The sequence below is a fragment of the Haliotis rufescens genome, unplaced genomic scaffold (assembly GCF_023055435.1).
Source record: "Haliotis rufescens isolate VD_foot unplaced genomic scaffold, xgHalRufe1.0.p SCAF_9, whole genome shotgun sequence".
Lineage (NCBI taxonomy): Eukaryota > Metazoa > Mollusca > Gastropoda > Lepetellida > Haliotidae > Haliotis > Haliotis rufescens.
In genome coordinates this window covers 28,405,474-28,424,035 of record NW_025964383.1, presented here as the reverse complement: position 1 = coordinate 28,424,035, position 18,562 = coordinate 28,405,474, and the positions used below count along the sequence as shown (strand labels likewise).

General features: G+C 39.5%; 1 protein-coding gene across 1 annotated transcript in view; it reads right to left on the bottom strand.

Moving 5' to 3' along the window:
* The window catches only part of LOC124130520 (centromere protein I-like), a 43,533-nt gene that overhangs the window by 11,851 nt on the left and 13,120 nt on the right, over nucleotides 1-18,562 (bottom strand). Inside the window, exons 8-16 of the mRNA XM_048390717.1 lie at nucleotides 18,234-18,395; nucleotides 17,118-17,238; nucleotides 16,091-16,173; nucleotides 11,727-11,844; nucleotides 10,610-10,674; nucleotides 8,441-8,556; nucleotides 6,260-6,413; nucleotides 4,838-4,962; nucleotides 1,436-1,712 (exon numbers count right to left, since the gene is read on the bottom strand). Of these exons, the coding sequence (XP_048246674.1) occupies nucleotides 1,436-1,712; nucleotides 4,838-4,962; nucleotides 6,260-6,413; nucleotides 8,441-8,556; nucleotides 10,610-10,674; nucleotides 11,727-11,844; nucleotides 16,091-16,173; nucleotides 17,118-17,238; nucleotides 18,234-18,395 (1,221 nt within the window). The remainder of the gene's footprint in view (nucleotides 1-1,435; nucleotides 1,713-4,837; nucleotides 4,963-6,259; nucleotides 6,414-8,440; nucleotides 8,557-10,609; nucleotides 10,675-11,726; nucleotides 11,845-16,090; nucleotides 16,174-17,117; nucleotides 17,239-18,233; nucleotides 18,396-18,562) is intronic.

Below are 18,562 nucleotides of genomic sequence, written 5' to 3'. Positions count from 1 at the left end.
TAAGGAAAGATAGACTTTGTCAGTGTATAGAAGTACCTCGCTCAGGAAAGCCAGACTTTGTCAGTGTATAGAAGTACCTCGCTAAGGAAAGCCAGACTTTGTCAGTGTATAGAAGTACCTCGCTAAGGAATGCCAGACTTTTTCAGTGTATAGAAGTACCTCGCTAAGGAATGCCAGACTTTGTCAGTGTATAGAAGTACCTCGCTAAGGAAAGCCAGACTTTGTCAGTGTATAGAAGTACCTCGCTCAGGAAAGCCAGACTTTGTCAGTGTATAGAAGTACCTTGCTAAGGAATGCCAGACTTTGTCAGTGTATAGAAGTACCTCGCTAAGGAAAGCCAGACTTTGTCAGTGTATAGAAGTACCTCGCTCAGGAAAGCCAGACTTTGTCAGTGTATAGAAGTACCTCGCTCAGGAATGCCAGACTGTAGTTATTGTATAAAAGAATGTGGCTCAGGAAAGCCAGACTTTGTCAGTGTATAGAAGTATCTCACTAAGGAATGCCAGACTTTGTCAGTGTATAGAAGTATCTCACAAAGGAATGCCAGACTGTAGTTATTGCATAAAAGAATGTGGCTAAGGAAAGCCAGACTTTGTCAGTGTATAGAAGTACCTCACTAAGGAATGCCAGACTTTGTCAGTGTATAGAAGTACCTCACTAAGGAATGCCAGACTTTGTCAGTGGTATAGAAGTACCTCACTAAGGAAAGCCAGACTTTGTCAGTGTATAGAAGTACCTCGCTCAGGAATGCCAGACTGTAGTTATTGTATAAAAGAATGTGGCTAAGGAAAGCCAGACTTTGTCAGTGTATAGAAGTACCTCGCTCAGGAATGCCAGACTAGTTATTGCATAAAAGAATGTGGCTAAGGAAAGCCAGACTTTGTCAGTGTATAGAAGTACCTCGCTAAGGAAAGCCAGACTTTGTCAGTGTATAGAAGTACCTCGCTAAGGAATGCCAGACTTTGTCAGTGTATAGAAGTACCTCGCTCAGGAAAGCCAGACTTTGTCAGTGTATAGAAGTACCTCGCTCAGGAATGCCAGACTGTAGTTATTGCATAAAAGAATGTGGCTAAGGAAAGCCAGACTTTGTCAGTGTATAGAAGTACCTCGCTAAGGAAAGCCAGACTTTGTCAGTGTATAGAAGTACCTCGCTAAGGAATGCCAGACTGTAGTTATTGTATAAAAGAATGTGGCTCAGGAAAGCCAGACTTTGTCAGTGTATAGAAGTACCTCGCTAAGGAAAGCCAGACTTTGTCAGTGTATAGAAGTACCTCGCTCAGGAAAGCCAGACTTTGTCAGTGTATAGAAGTACCTCGCTAAGGAAAGCCAGACTTTGTCAGTGTATAGAAGTACCTCGCTCAGGAAGGTTAGACTTTGTCAGTGTATAGAAGTACCTCGCTCAGGAAGGTTAGACTTTGTCAGTGTATAGAAGTACCTCGCTCAGGAAGGCCAGACTGCACCCCAGGAAGGCATGGTGAAGGTAGATGGAGAAGTTTTCATTTGGTCGTGGAACGGACGACAGTAACTCTGAGGGGTTGAAGTCGAAGACGAGGCTGCCTGTGGCCTCGAATGCTCTGTTCCGCCACAACCCATTACAGATGTCCAGGAGCAGTCTGTTAAAGCTCTGGATGTCCTCCGTGCCATCACGGTCGATCTGGTCAAGGTCCGCTGGGGTCTGTCTAGACTTGAGAGCTTCAAAGGCACCTTTGTAACTGGGTAGAAAAGACAAGAATGCAGAAAACGTGGGTTGATTTATTGCTGTACAGCAATCAGTAGACTTATCTACCGCATGATCACTAGTCCTTGTAATGATCACCGATGATGGACATATATTCTGTAGTAATATGTTTTGACATATAAGAACAGTGAAGGTTTTGTCTATGATACAATACTTGAGTGAGTGAGTTGGGTTAAACGCCCCTCTTAACAATATTCCAGTTATATCACAGCCTGTCAGCTTAATGTGGGAGGAAAGCCCGAAGTGATGCAGGTCGCAGACGTTTACCACTTCGGTGAAACCCACGAGCACAGGTATGGTGCTGACAAACCTAGAAACATAATAGGGGCGAACCGGGATTCGAACCCACAATCATAGGTTTCTGGCGTGCCCAAGGGACGCAACTCTGCACAGCGAAACGCGGCACCTTAGATGACTGGGCCACCCGTGCCCCCTACAATACTGGATATTTATAAATATATCGACATAGGTCAGAGTGACCTTAAACAATTTTATAATTTCTGACACAACAATACTGAAAAGGTTTTATTTTTAACAATTACGAGATCAGCCATCCTTGATTGTTCAAAGTATCTAATTTCTATTCTATAATGGTACATGTCTGGGCCCACTTTTTACCAGGGCTTCTTTTTAAGTTCAAATTACATGATGCTAAAAATAGCTCCCACTCAGATTAAACTCTATTAGTTCTTTTGAGATAATATACTGTAGAGTGAGTGAGTGAGTGAGTGAGTGAGTGAGTGAGTGAGTGAGTGAGTGAGTGAGTGAGTGAGTGAGTGAGTGAGTGAGTGAGTGAGTGAGTATGGTTTTACGCCACTATTGTGTTAGCAATATTTTCCAGCAATATCACGGTAGGGGACACCAGACACCCATGTAGGGAATCGAAACCGGGCCTGTGGTGTGAAGAGTGAACGCTTTAACTATGAGGTTACCCCAATTTACTGTGGAAGGCTGATATTACTGATGTGGTTGGTGACATCACTTCCCAAACAAATGGATCCAGGGTACTTATCATCAGTATAATAGAATGGTGATTCAATGATGGCAATTGCCTTACCCTTACTTATAGTTATACCAACATGGTATAGCAAGAGTCATCAGAAGATGACAAATCCCCCCGTCCCCCACTAACTCAAAAGGACAAATCGTCTGATTGTTACACCAAGTCCTATGAGAGTGATCTGTCCAACTTGATGACAGTATTCCTATCTAATCTGTTTGTCCCTCTACAACTACAAGAGTGATCTGTCCAACTTGATGACAGTATTCCTATCTAATCTGTTTGTCCCTCTACACCTACAAGAATGATCTGTCCAACTTGGTGACAGTATTCCTATGCAATCTGTTTGGCCCTCTACAACTACAAGAGGGATCTGTCCAACATGATGACAATATTCCTATCTAATCTGTTTGTCCCTCTACACCTACAAGAGTGATCTGTCCAACTTGGTGACAGTATTCCTATGCAATCTGTTTGTCCCTCTACAACTACAAGAGGGATCTGTCCAACATGATGACAGTATTCCTATGTAATCTATCCGTCCGTAAACAACAGTATATCAAAACAATACCATGGAATTTGAATTCAGGAATTTGTATTCATATGGCAGGTCCTTTTTCGAAAGATATGAGTAAGTGGATGTCACACAGTTGGTACATGGCGTATAGTGTAATCTGTTGCATTACCAACTGTAGTTATCAATAGTTACTGAGGCACACCTTTCACATTAAACTTATGAAACCTTATACATTGCAGCTTACTACACTCAACATGTCCCTTATGTTAATTAGGTCACATTCACTGTGAATAGCTATCAAGACAATCTTTAGGTCAGACCAGAGTCAATGTCAAGCATGTTGCCGTGGGAACAGAAAAATTTAAAAATCTACAAATCCCTAAATAGCAAAGGGAACCAGTTGACAACCTGGTCTCTGTTGTGTGTGAAAAGTTTTATGAAAGAATATCTGTTAGTTTTAGAGATATGGTCCGGACAAACCAACCACTATGGAAGCCCAGATAGCATTTAAAGTTTTTAAATGTGGCATGATTAAGAAAAAAAATCTTTCACAGCAAACTGCAGCAACTTGGACAAATGAAAAACCCTGGGCCCCGCTGATAGAGAAGTAAATGTTTCCCCAAAACAGTTCACTTCTTTTTTCTTATTTGTTTTAAACATAAAGATGCAAATTGAAAAATATTATATATTTTTTTCATTTGAAAGAAATGTCTGAAGTATATGTAAGATTTTATTTGAAAAAAAATATCTAAATATTTAAATCAACTACCATATTTTCCTGAGTTTAGTGCACACCCATGCATACTGCTCTAGGGGATTCAGTATTTGGGGGAAAAAAAAGATTTTTCAAGTATTATGCTTAGAAAAAAAACAACAACATCATATCCCTTCAGCAAATTCAGGTAAATTAAATTGTATTTCCTGTTCTGCTGGGCATTGTCTTATATGCAGAGATTTTAAGATAACCATGTGTATGTTTGCGTAAACTAAGCAGGAAATAGCAATCAGCTGTAGACACGTCTGCAAATCTACCGGTGATTTCGGTGAAAAATACCAATAACATGACTTTAAAGAGTTTAGATGCAGTGATCAGAAGAACTGTATCTGAAACTATTACTTTCTCAGGAATAATATATTCCAATATTTTGTATTTTTATTAGCAGCTTTTACTATATACATATATTACTATAAGCGCAGCACTTTGGTACAGCTGATTGCTATTGCCTGATATTTTTCACGTATGTAACAATTTGTAAACAACATTGAAGAAATTTTAAAATAAAATTAATAAAATAGAATACAAACCTAAGTCCAGACTTACAATGAACACTTGTTATAACCAGACTGTAATTACTTGATTGATGTCATTGTGTTCAGAAAAAAACCTATCAAAACTCATCATGGCATTTTTAATACCCACATCCCTCTACAGAGCTGTGTTTTTAAGCGTGCTCTATACTCAAGAAAAAATGAAAATTTTAATAAACATAAGAAACATTTCTACTTTTTAAGAGATCCTATCATTCTTACAGTTTAAGAGATAGACAAAGAGGCAGGCAATCATGCCACAAGGAATGCTTACTTGCACATGATGGAGCAGAGGCGGGTTACACTCAGAACTGAGTCGTCCACCAGGAACCTCCCCAGCAGTGACGGCGGAGACAGCGCAACAAACGGGACACCGTACGTCTGACACAGGGAAGACAACTGCAGCAGAAGACGGTATGTTACACAGACATACAATGATATAGCTGGGGTGGGAGGGATTAGCTAAAACTGCCGTATCAGCAACATGTTGATAATCCAGTCTGGACAGCCAAACCTGTGGTTGATGGCATGAGCAACAGTTGATTAGAACACGATGATGTCCTTTCCAGGATAGAACTGCTGCCTGTGACTATAACTTTCTATTTCTTTTTACACAGATCATGTTTCCTAACACACTGTATCAGTGCCCAAAATAATCAGTTCTGAAGAATATATATTACATATTATAAATAACATATTAAATTTAGAAGATAAATACTATGTGTGTGTCTATTTCCGGGATTTTATCGAGTATTTGCATCTTGGAAATTCATCTCAAGACCCGAAAGCGTTAGCTTGAGGGGCTCGAATGAAAATTTCCAAGATGCAAATACTCGATAAAATCCCGGAAATAGACACACACATAGTATTTATCAATATTGCAAACCTGTTGCTTGCTTCAGGGAATGCAAATCATATTTTCACCCTTTGACATTTGGTCATGTGACCCAAATTAGCCAATCACAACACAGAACACACTTTCTATAGGTTTACATTAGGAAATTATCAAGCGTAAGGCCAAGCTCAGTACAAGTTTCCCCACCCATTTTAAAGTTTTTAATGTAAAACATCAGTCAACAGACTCATTGGGAAAATGTTGCAAACTTAGGTTTGGCTAATGGAAAAGTAAATGATTAATAGTAGTGTTTCATTAATAAATCATCTATCAATACTATGCATAGTGTAGCAGGGTACCAAGGTTATTGATATTTTAACTTGCCACCAAATGTCTGACATTGACCGTTGCGATACATTGACAGTTCACTCCAGGTATTAACCAATGCAAGAAACGCATCCCATATTGTTTTCAAATTAAGAATGCATACAAATAATTTACATTGAAAGTGTGGGATGTGAAACAGATTGGCCAATTGAATAATGAAATTAATGAAAATTGCAGATTCAGGGTTAGTGATCACCAACATTTCTATTCTGGTAAGAAAAACACTCACATTTCAGTATGGGAAAGGTTGATTTTCTTCAATCTAACATTAAAATCCCCATTTCTGGTAGATGTAAAGCTTTTGAGTATGTGCAATCATATGACATCAGTGATGGTAACAAGTGGAGCGCATCACCAGCCTGACACCCCCATGGTCATGGTCATACCTGGCACCCCCCAACCTATTACAGAGTCCCAAGGACTTGACCACACAGAGGCAAGTACACGCCTGACTCGTCCTCCATGGCCACTCACCAGCTGCACGTAGTCGAGGACGCAGTTGGCCAGCAGGGTGTTGTCCTCCTCCAGCTGCAGCCCCAGCGTGGCCAGGCTGTCCGTGAAGTAGATCAGGTCCTGGAGGGTTTGGAGAGGACGGAACTTCCCTCCATGCTCTTGGAAGATTGACATGCTGAAGAAGAAGTTGGTTGGTTGGTTGGTTTATTGTTTAACGCCATACTCAGCAATATTCCAGCTATACGACGGCGGTCTGTAAATAATCAAGTCTGGGCCAGACAATCCAGTGCGCATCGTTCCACGCAATTTGGATGCGATGACATGCCTCCTCCAAGTCAGTGAGCCTGACCACCCGATCCCTTTAGTCGCCTCTTACGACAAGCATAGTCGCCTGTTACGGCAAGCATGGGTTGCCGAAGATCTATTCTACACAGGATCTTCTTGGGTCCTGAAGAAGAGGAGAAACGTACATTGTGGATTGTTTTATACTGCACAAGCTCCACCATGTCCACTAAGAAAACTTTGGAATCTACCAACCCAGAAATGGCTCTCAGCACCACTTTCAGGAGATTTTAGTGTTGATGTGTGAACTATTATTTAGCTGATTTTACTGGACCAAAGATAACTCGAGCTTCAAACTTGTGGCTGAAGTCCAGACTGTAGAAGTGTTCCAGCTGTCAACCAGATCACTAACCTCACCACACAGGTCAAGTTAGCTGCCTCTTACGACAAGCTGTGGACGTATTCCAACCCTGGTCCCCACATGTACAGGGAAGAAGAGTGTGGGAAGAAGCAGGATGCCAGATGCAGTGAGTGGAAATGAACAAGCCTGTGTGCATGCTATAAAAGCACAGTGGACCTGCTAACCTAGCCAATGAGTGAGTGAGTGAGTATGGTTTTACACCGCTTTTAGCAATATTCCAGCAATATCACAGCGGGGGACACCAGAAATGGGCGTCACACATTGTACCCATGTCGGGAATCGAACCCGGGTCTTCGGCCTGACGAGCGAACGCTTTAACCACTAGGCCCCCCGACAGCCCCCACCTAGCCAATGAAATACAATAAGTCGGATCGAGTGAGTCAGGGTTCGATTTCATTCTGTTTTACCACCTGCACCAGGTGCAACCAAGAGAATTAAGCATATTGCACCACCAAAATACTGGCTGCACCATGTTATCATAAACTAAAACACTGTATTTTCAGTTATTTTGAATATTAAATAAATTCAAAACGAAAATAGAGAATGTGCTCCAGTATTTTATCATGGGGAAATCTGTATATGGCTTTTCACATGTTGATATCCAGTCAACAACCTTAAACAGAAGTTTCAAAGTATCTGTTTGTTGTGATTGTAACCTCATAGTGACTGTTCAAGTGGTATTTGTGAAGAATGAGTTCTGTTAGTTAATTGCATTCTGACCACCTGTGTATTTCACTATTTTCATGAACTTTTATTTCCTGATTCAAAAAGATTACAGCCAGTTCTAAAGGAATTCAGTTTAGCCACTGTTATCAAATATAACTGCTGCCATTCACTTGTGGTGGGAAGTGTTAACTGCACTGGGTGCAACCTGGCAATAAAAGTTACCTGCACTAGCATGGTTTAACCTGCACTGGTGCAGCTTGGATATAGCGAAACCGATCCCTGTGAGTGAATGTTGTTTAACACTGCGGGCATCAATACTGTATTCAACGTAATAAGCGCCCAGGGCGCTCTCAAAATTAGAAATAGGGGGCGCTTATTAGAGTTGAAAGATCGTAAATTTCGTGGTTTATGCTAACAGCCTGAAATGTTTACATACGACAGATATATTTTTCAAGATTTTAATTGCCCATAATTAAGGGTGGTAAAACACACGAGTGCGTATTATACACGAATAAATAAGTCTTGTGTACATTGATCAATCGGAAGGGGTGCTGATTGGGATTGTTCACTAGCCAATATGTTAGCAAATATTGCTGTGGGTGCTTATTAGAGCGGGGCGCTTATTACGTCGAATACGGTACTTCAGTTCTACCAATGCGGCTTGTCAATCAGCAAGTCTGGACCAGGCCAACCAGTGACTGAAAGCCTGAGCAATGAACCACGTATGATCTGCCAAGTCACAAGCTGGTGACCTCAACGCCTATCAATGTATCCAACAAGCATGAGTTAGTGGGACAGGGTTCCCTGGGCGTGCCCACTGATGTACAACATACCACGAAGACGTAGGGCCCTTGACAGACGACTCATTCTCCATCAGATCCTTGTAGCGCGGCCACTCAAATGCTGTATAATTCTTGATCATCTCCACCAGGGTGAGTATCACTTGGCACTGGAGAACAGACAACACGGACACACTACACCATCATGGGTCTCACAACGAAATACACGCTATCAGAGTCAAGGCCTTTACAAGGCAAGGACACCAGTTTTAAGGCTAAGGCCTGGGCATGCTTTCAAACAAATTTGTAAGTTTAATTTAATTTTAAGTTAGTTAAATGTTTTACTTCAGAATAGCCATATTTCTAAATATTGCATTCAAATATTCACATTGACACACCAGAATTTCAAGATTATTCATCAATGAAGTCTTTTAGAGTAATCATTTGCTTCATTGTTAGAGAAAAAGATATTGCACATATTCATTTAATAGCAGGGTACACATGGCAATTCATCAAATTTTAAATTTTAAGGACTGTTGAAGGCAAATTCAAATTAGAGGCCATTTCAAGGTCGGACTGTCAAATTTATTGATTTTTCAAGTCTGTGCAAACTTTGAGCATTGTTTCAGACACTTGTTATCCCACTGGATGTCCTCAGACTACCTTGTTCGTGTCCAAACATAAATACATATTGGTCTGCCCTTCCCAGGTATTAGAGAACTAGATGTAACATTTGACCTTGTAGATGGCTACTGATTTGGCTGGAGACCATAGTAAACGTTTATCACAATTTGACAAAGCTGACATCAGGAAACCTGTACCAGAGTAGACAGTACTAGTCCTGTCTCCTTTGACCCACTTAATATCGATCGATATGACAGGTTATCAAACTAGACCTTTCTTCAATTAGGGATTTTCCTTAAACCAAACTTGGGTATAATCAACTGACAGACTAGGCACCATAGTGTATGACCAGTTGAGCAATGGGAATCTTAACATGTATTCTATATCATAAAGGTGTAACGCCATTCTCATGGTCTGTTCCGACAGCAAGATGTCTACAGGTGTGTAGAAATTATACAGGGAACAGGGGCTACAACAAGCATGAAATACTCATGTCCCCCACCAATATGACATGTGATTGTGTTGAGCACTACCGCCATCTTCAGTCTAAGTCAAAGTTGTTGGAATGGAAACTAGAAAAAATATTTTTTTTAAAAATCCCAAACTATCAAAAGGCACTAGTTCACAACAAGTCCTATCTATGTACCAAGTTTGGTTAATAATCTCTCATATTTCTTTAGTTCTGCTCCAGAAACGAAACATGATGAACGAACAGACAGCACCCATTCCTATATCCCCTTCCACTTTGTAAGAATAATCTGTACATTTATTAAATTTATATATAGGCCTACATTGCAATCAACAGATCCAACTTCCAACATCATACAGACAGAGACAACTGGATCAGCCCTCTGTAACACGCCATCTGTCTCGCAACCGTATCCCAACACTGCCCCACTACATGACACAATTACATCACAATCTCATGGAATCTACACACAGACACAACATGGTATCCAACCTCAAGTGTATAAGGAAACTAGAAGTAATAAAGTACTCACGGAAATGAAAAAAACCCTGTTTTTCTCAATTTAAAAATCGACACAAAGTGTTACGTAGCTGTAAATACGAAATAACAAAACAACTCGAAAAGTACTAGTCTGGATTTGCTAGTTTGATCTCAGTGAACAATACAAAATGTACTTTACAGGAGGTAATTTGTTGGCACTTTCAACATTCAAAAATAAAACTAAGTCCAAATTGACATAGCAGAAACAGACTATAGGCATTATGCACCTGTTCTCACCTGTCGTCAAGGTGTCATAGGTCACCTTGATCTACTTACCCCTGGTTATGCCCTGTTTCACAATAGTCTGTTTTTTTCACATTTTTACACACTTTTACGTGTAAAAAGGCATAAAAACATTTGATACGCTGTATTTGTGCCACGGCCCAATTAGTACTAATTTAGTTGTCTGAATATTTACATATTTTGTATATTAACTGCATTTATTTAAGATCTGAGGTCGAAAAAACAGGTTTTTTTCATTTCCGTGAGTACTTTGGTGTGTGGAATACAAGGGAGATAACTTGAGGACCACTAGAAAATATGGTCAGAAATATGGACAGGTGTCACCATGGTAACACAATGATACCCACCTTGAAGTAGACAGTTGAGCTGAAGTAGAGTTTTCTCAGAGGTTCTAAGATATAGTCATTTAACACTGAAACAGGAAATGAAGCTTGAATCATCGAAAAGCTGTCAAAATCACCATGATCAAGCAGATAACAATTCTGATTAGGGAGCGAGTAGAAAACATGCATGTCTCAGAGCTACAGATAAGCAGCATATTTGCATAAAATACCCCAAAAAACATTCAAAACCCAAATACTTTCAATTAACTTGCATACAGAAACGCATGCATTAAATGGAAAATTCAAATATATAAAAACAGTATGAGTAAATGCCCAATGAAGCTTTTTCAGCATGCGTACAATGGAGCTAATTTCCAAAACACGAGTACGAGCGAATATATTTTTCAAGTCAAGCCTTTAGTTAGAACCCTTAAATACATCTAAAACAATATTTCTTTTCTTTTTTAAGTCTCAAAATGTTAGCTCATTTTGGAAAACCCCAATAGAGTGATGAACAGATGAGTGAAAAAAAATATTGGTTACCCAATGAAAAACATGAAAAATGTAATAACCTAATTAAAATAAAAACCTTTGAGTAAAAACTCAATTGCTCAAAAAGTTATCTGGAGCTCTGATGTCTCAAACATGTTAACTGAACAGGAACAATAACCTAGCATTTAAACTTCTGTATATATATATATATATATCATCCACAATTGGCTCCCACAGGAAATATGGCTTGCATGAGATCAAGCGATATCTATGTAGATATCGCTACAATGAAATTGCACCACGATGCTTTGCAGATCATTGTGACATCAATGGTTACCATGACATCACTAATGGCCCTGCTACTGAAGCTGTTAGCAGTACTTTTTACACTTAAGACACTGCTTATTTCTGTCTACAAACTGAAAAAGTTGGAAGAATGATGTTGGATAATAAATAAAATCTCACCCTCTGCAAGCCTCAGAGTTTTTCCACTTTTATCAACTCGTGTTGCTATATTTGATATCAAAAGACACTCGGGTGAGATTCTCTATATATATGCATAATAAATGGTAAAAGATCCAGAATCCGCAGTGGATATTATGTTGTCAGTTATATCCCAACCTACAACAAAGGACTTTCTGACACATACCACCATAGGGGTATATCCGACACCTGGAGATGAGTCTGAGTATATGCTGCCTGTAGTCTGAGCCGTTCCACGTCAGCAGGAATCTCTGCAGAAACATGTCCACCACCGGGATGCCCTCCTGTAACACAACACACACGAGTTACTGGGGCTATCTGTGTTGGGAACCGAGGTGTTCGGGGTTAGTCCACTAGGCCTTATGATGATAACATACAGCAAAACCCTTAATAATGGCAAATTTCTACTAGTCCTTGGGATACCTTAACTATTGGGCAGTTTGGCAAAGACTACAGGACTAGTGCCAGTTTCTAACGCTGGGTGTTCAAGAACTTATTCCTGAAATAAAGACAAACATTTGAAATGTTTATGTATATGTATACTGATAGGAATTGGTACGTCAGTGAAAAACAACATGTTTCCAAACAGTTTTGATACATATTTAAAACCAACACAGGGGTAGATTTAACAACAAATTTGTACACAGCCAGCAGTGCTTGCTCCTTTCAAAAGTTACTTGCCCCTTTCCAACTAACTGGCCTACAAATAAATGATCGAGGCCACGAAGAGGACATACCAAGGTCACATAGCAACTGAGTTACCCTGGACTACGAAAAAAACTCCTTTCATCACTTGAACATTTTTTCCTGCATTCTGAGAATAAATCTAGGCTTCCATTTGCCTCATTTTGTGGCGATTTATGTGAAAATATGGATGCTGTTCTTGTCCACAACATCACAGATGGGCCCCTGGTCATGTCATTCGACCGACATGATTGGGATATATCTTTCTTTGAGTTAACCATTCACATGACCCCATCCCCTTAAATAATTTCTCAGAAATTACATGATTCATGAGCAGTGTCCAATTGAAAAAATTAAACATCCACAGAGAATGGGTGAAAATCGACCCCTAGTGACATGAAGACATAAAATGGGAAATGGCTAACTTGAATTTTATGTACTGTGCCTCACGGGCACTTTCATTTTTATTAAAAGTAATTATGTTCATTTTTATTTCATGTCTTGGCAAAATAATAGAACTTTCCTCATTAGTTGCATGTTCCATTATAGCTAAACATTTTTTGTTTTGTTGTTGTTGTTGTTAAACGCAATATTCCAGCTATATGACGGCAGTCTGTAAATAATCAAGTCTGGACCAGACAATCCAGTGATTGACATCATGTGCATCAATCCATGCAACCAACCAACCAACAAGTTCATGTCATGAACAAATGTTGTATGCGTACAAGTTTGGTGTTGTATTGAAATGTATTGAAATGATTAACATAACAATTAGGAGATAAACATACTGTGTTTTCAATGTAGAGATAGGTTACCTGTAGATTTAACTGCGCTAAATTGAATTTTGAACTGAGCGAGTATTATGTTACTCTCTATTAACATGACTAAATAAAACGTGAACTCTTTGGTGTTAGCAAATATACTGAGTAAAGCGGCATGGGTTGAGTCCAGTGTTTTGAGTTGGTTCTTGATCTGAATTACGGAATCACCGACAACAGACTGTAGATAAAATTTGGCATTGTATATGCTCAAGCAGTTTGTGTACGCCGTAATACGTCACTCAAAAAATAAAACATATGACAGGCATTGAAAGCATATATACCGGGTGAGCACAGCTACTTGGTCAACTAACATCAGGTGGGCAAGCCTAAAGAAAACTAAGGAAGCTTTGCAAAGCTTTCGTTCTACACCGCACGTCACCATTATGACGTAAAATGGCTCATTGTGATGCAAAAGATATGACGTGTAAGTTTATATAGAGAAGCGTCATATTCCAAGCTCTCTGTTGTCCCCCAAACTTAAAATACATTCTCTTTGAAGATTTCTATCACGTTTTCTGCACGAAATGTATTGCCACATATTCTTGGAATATTGAAGAAACCGCAACTTTGCATTGTGCAACCTGTAATTGTAGATATAATTATTTGAATAGGCCTACCAACAATGACTGAAAAACAAACTATTCTATGAATATTAGTTTCCGCGGTGAAGCAGACGTCAAACCAGTTGTTTCAATCAGAGGGGGTTTATTGTGATGTAATAGGCTCTGACTGACCAATCAGAATCAAGTAGTTTCCAAATTCATGGTAGAATCAGATATCAATTGATAAAAACTTGAGTCTCTAATTTCTGTTACAAACCCCCATGGGACCAACCCCACGAATCCCAAACACTTTTTGAGATGGCTCAAACACTTAAAGGGGAAGTGTACACGCAAAAATCACTTTCTTTCTTTTTCTAAACAAAACGCAATTTTAGAATTAGCTAGTATCTGTGTTTGAAAATATACACTCATTTTTTCACAGTGAAAGTAGGAAGCTCACAATCGTGTGAAAATGATATGCCGTTATGAGGCCTTCGTTTTTTCGAGCTAAACAGGCCTGAGTTATCCCCCTTACATTATGACGTAATTGGTGCCATCTCAACTGGGTCCCTGTCTATTCTCAACGCAAAAGATATCAAGTGCCAGTTTGCGGTAAAACAACATGGCCTACGACACACTCCGGCGCAGTGGTGACTCAGCATAACACTATGCTGGCTGGCATCTGAGACGCAAGAATCACACACCTGTACCTACACCACGTGAAGCGGCTCTAACAAAGCATGATGACGTCATAATGTTTATCAATTGGCACCAATGACGTCATATTGCAAGGGGGATAAGCCATGGTGTTTTTGTTATGGAAATAGAACACTTGGTTAATGTGAAAAATATAAATAGTTTTAATGCGAAAAATATGTTAATTAATTATGATATTTTTATATTTTTGTCTATGACATTTCTAGGTTAACATTTTCAATGTGGAAAAAGTACAAGAAAAATAGGTTCATTTCCGTGTGAACTTGCCCTTTAAACAAACAAGCTAGGGATTAACTGTTGGCCAGCTGTTGGACAAGGAGGAATGCACTGTCTTAATACTATTATCCAAGTTATTGATGGAGATAGAGGTTCTTTGAAAAGGAGGGCTGCTTTTTGTGAGTGTGTTGTGTTCTACGTTACTTAGAACAGCACTTCAGCTACATGACGGTGTGTCAGCAAGCACGGTACAGTATGTTGTGATGATGCCTTTAGTGATCACCAGGTAACATACAAGCACTAGGGAATGACGTAGAATCTGAATAGCAATTTGCGGTTGGTAGTGTTCTCAACAAACTTGTTAGTGACAGCGTTGTCAGAGGTCCAGATAACCTGCGGATTGGCGTAAAACATACACAATAAATCACCAAACCCAATTAATTTTGAGTTGTTTGTGTACACATAAGCATGAAAACATCCAAAAAGCCAAAGGTATATGAACACTTGAGTACAGTCAAGTCTCGTTAATCCGACACTCGTTAATCCGACACTCGGCTTTATCCGACACAAATGATGGGAACCGATTGATTCAGCGCTATTTAGTCCCGTTAATCCGACATTCTCGCACTCCGACTCCGACACACCTAATTTGCAACGAATTACCGAAATCACTCATTAATCAGTCTCGTTAATCCGACACAGTGGTCAGCGTACTCCGTGGTCATCTGCCCGCGAGTACACAACCCCGTGTTTTGACACGCACTGGCTGCAGAGATTAACTTTAACAATTAACACTAGATGCCGGGATCATAAAGAATTTCAAGCTTTATTATAAGAAACAAATAAAAATTACACCTCGACAATGTTGATGCTGAAGAACCACCAGCCCTAGACATCAAGCGAACAGGGGACTTTGAGAAATGTGCCTTCAAAATGTGAGAAACAGAAAACACTGACAGACTATTTTAAGTAGATGAAGCAAGTTGTTAAGACAGTAGCACTTGCATTTACACGAGGAAACACACGGTTATTATCTATCGTGAAGATGTCCGATTTTCGATCACAAATCACTTAATTTCGTTAATCCGACATACTCGTTAATCCGACACAATCATGTGCAACCAACGATGTCAGATTAACGAGACTTAACTGTACCTGTATTTCTTTTCTGATCTTTATAAACTGACTGAATACAGACACACCACATACGTGCTACATCTCGTTGACATGTATATCGCTGTTGAGATTTCTGCAACATGTAAAGACACTTACGGAGTATTCAAACAGGTACTGTTCGAAGTCACCTCAAACAGTATTTCAAGCAGATCTTTTTTTAAAAGTCTACTCATTGGTAAAATATACCCATTGACTGGACCCAAGGGAGTAAAAATATATTGAATACCCAAAAAAACATGTCAATACCCAATGTGAATGAATACTTGTGACTATGTGAGTACATACTCAATGGCTACAAAAGTTATCTGACGCCTGGTTGTATAATGTTTACAATTATGCAAATGGCAACTAGCTAGCTTCTCGGATCCACTCACCTGAAGGAAGTCGGTGAAATTAATGAGCAGGTCAAGAAACTTTTCTTTCTCATCACGATTCTCTCTCGGCAGATCAAAAAATTCTGAAAATAACACAACATACACAATTAACAGGACTAAAATCCTTCAAAAATATACAATGAGTGACAGACAGCTGATGCCAACATTTCCCTTGATGAACATGATGAAGCCTGAATGGGTCTGGGTGATGTTACCCCAGTGATTTTGACACAAAAAGCTGTATACAGGTCAATGACTTGGACCCAAGAAATGTAATAAGTCAGTGGCAAAAGTCAATAAGTCACTTAAACAAAGATGCCGGATGCAGTAAAATTTCGAAGTTAAATCAGTACTTTTAAAAAGTCGGGCATAGCTTCCGCACACCCAGTTACCTGCCGGGTCTGGGAGCAATACTGCCATCAACTTCACCCCCCATCCCCCAGACACAAGGACAACTGAGTCTCGATTGGCACTATACTTTTTGAGAGCATTAAAATCGATGGCTCCAAATTGATACCCTAAGTGGAATAATCCTTACTATTTACTATTTAATCATGAAATTATGACACGTGTGATGCCTTGCTTAGCATTTCTATCGGTCAAAAGTCCAACAACTTAAACAAACCATCGGTTAAATAGAAAGTTTATCGGTCTATGACCGGTGACCGAGGGCCATCTGAAAGCCTGTACCCAATACCTAAATGATGTCAATAACCACAAATACACAATGACTTGACCACAAAAATAATGAGAAAACTTATTCACATTTCTTTTAAAATACATCATAATTTGCCAATATTTATCTAAATTTCACATTATCACTTATTCTCACTGCCTTTCTATTTATCCAGAAACCCCATGGACAAATGAAGGATAAAACATCAAATAAAACTTAATACAGCCATATATTTGTTTGTTTCTTCTTGTTGACATACTTAAATTCCAAAGGCCATGCCTAAACATCGTTTTGAGTTCAAAAACGTATATTTCTGTCCTGGAGATTGCACAAGAAATATCTGTGTCTGACCTTCAATGAGAGTATGCTGCAGCCAGTAGCTGAACCGCAGGGCAACTATCTGGTCAGCCGAGTATGCCACCACGTGTTGCAGTATAGGGTCCTGGAGGGCCGCCGCTATCTGGCTCGGGAACTGTAAAAAAAGGCATGAATATGAATGTGTTACCATGGCTACTATCTGAAAGGATAAAAATATGTTTCTGAAAGGGATTGGATCCCGGAAATCTGCTAGACTTTTTTAATAAGTACGTATTCTTTTCTTGATAACAATCTTTTTCTCTCGTCCCCAAATTAAAAAAAAATAAAAATTACTAATTACCTTTGTATTGTACAATGTCAATTAAACATTATGTGTCCTCAGACTTGTGGATGTTACCGCTGCTGACTATTCAATGTGTGGTGATTTTAACACTGGTTTTAGGTCTACAACTAGCTGACCATCTTCCCGAGGCAAGTGAGTTAACTGGCTATAAAAGTCCAGTTTCCACGCTTACGGAACTAGGCTGGTATTATGGAGTTATATTTTGGCTGGACTAACGAGTCTATGCATAGTCCAATCAAAATTGTGCACCGAAATCGAAATCTGGTTTGTAAACTGTTGTGCAGATTTTGGTCGATTGCAAGATTTGCAAAGGCTGTGCACCCCCAACTTGGCCTCAGCAGATATTTTCCAAATGTTTTATGTTTATAATCAAGGTGCTCACGTGATTTCATGCTCTTTGCGATGTAAGACCTGTTTTGTCACAATATAGATCTTGATTATTCATCAGACCGTCTTGACTGGGTGCCGCGATTTTGTTTGAAGCAAATGCAAGTGATACAAGAGATGGAATCTGATTGGTCCATAAGAGAGGCTTAGAAGGGACATAACTCATAATAACCACTGGCGGTACTACGATCAAGCCCAGAAATTCCACCCAAGGGTGGAAACTGGACTTTTATTGTCAGTTAACTCCCTTGCCTCAGGAAGATGCTAGCTGACAGCATCCAACAGAATTTCAGTAAAATATTCAAGGCCTATTCAAAGCTCTTTGACCAAAAGTCAAGGCCATGCAAATCAAAAATTGTATTACAGTCACTGACATTTGAATTGGAACACAATATTAATGCTTTTTCTGAGTACATTACCTCAATTCTGTCGATTTGGTTGAGCATTTCCTTGAAGGAGTTCACCCTGACGAAGGGCACAGTGATGTGGTCAATCATGAGCTGGACGTTGTCACTCTGCTTGTTGTCATCCAGAGATGACGAATGCACAGCTGGAGTGATTATACGTCTCCGCTTGGACCTCTGTCAAAGATAGATGAGTAAATAGTAGGCTGCAACGAATACACTATAAGGCGATACGATACGTATCACGAATATAGAGTAGCGAATATGAATATATAGAACAAGTCAGCAGTTGATTATTATATTATACATTTATATACTGTATTTATCCAGGTACTAGTATCTGC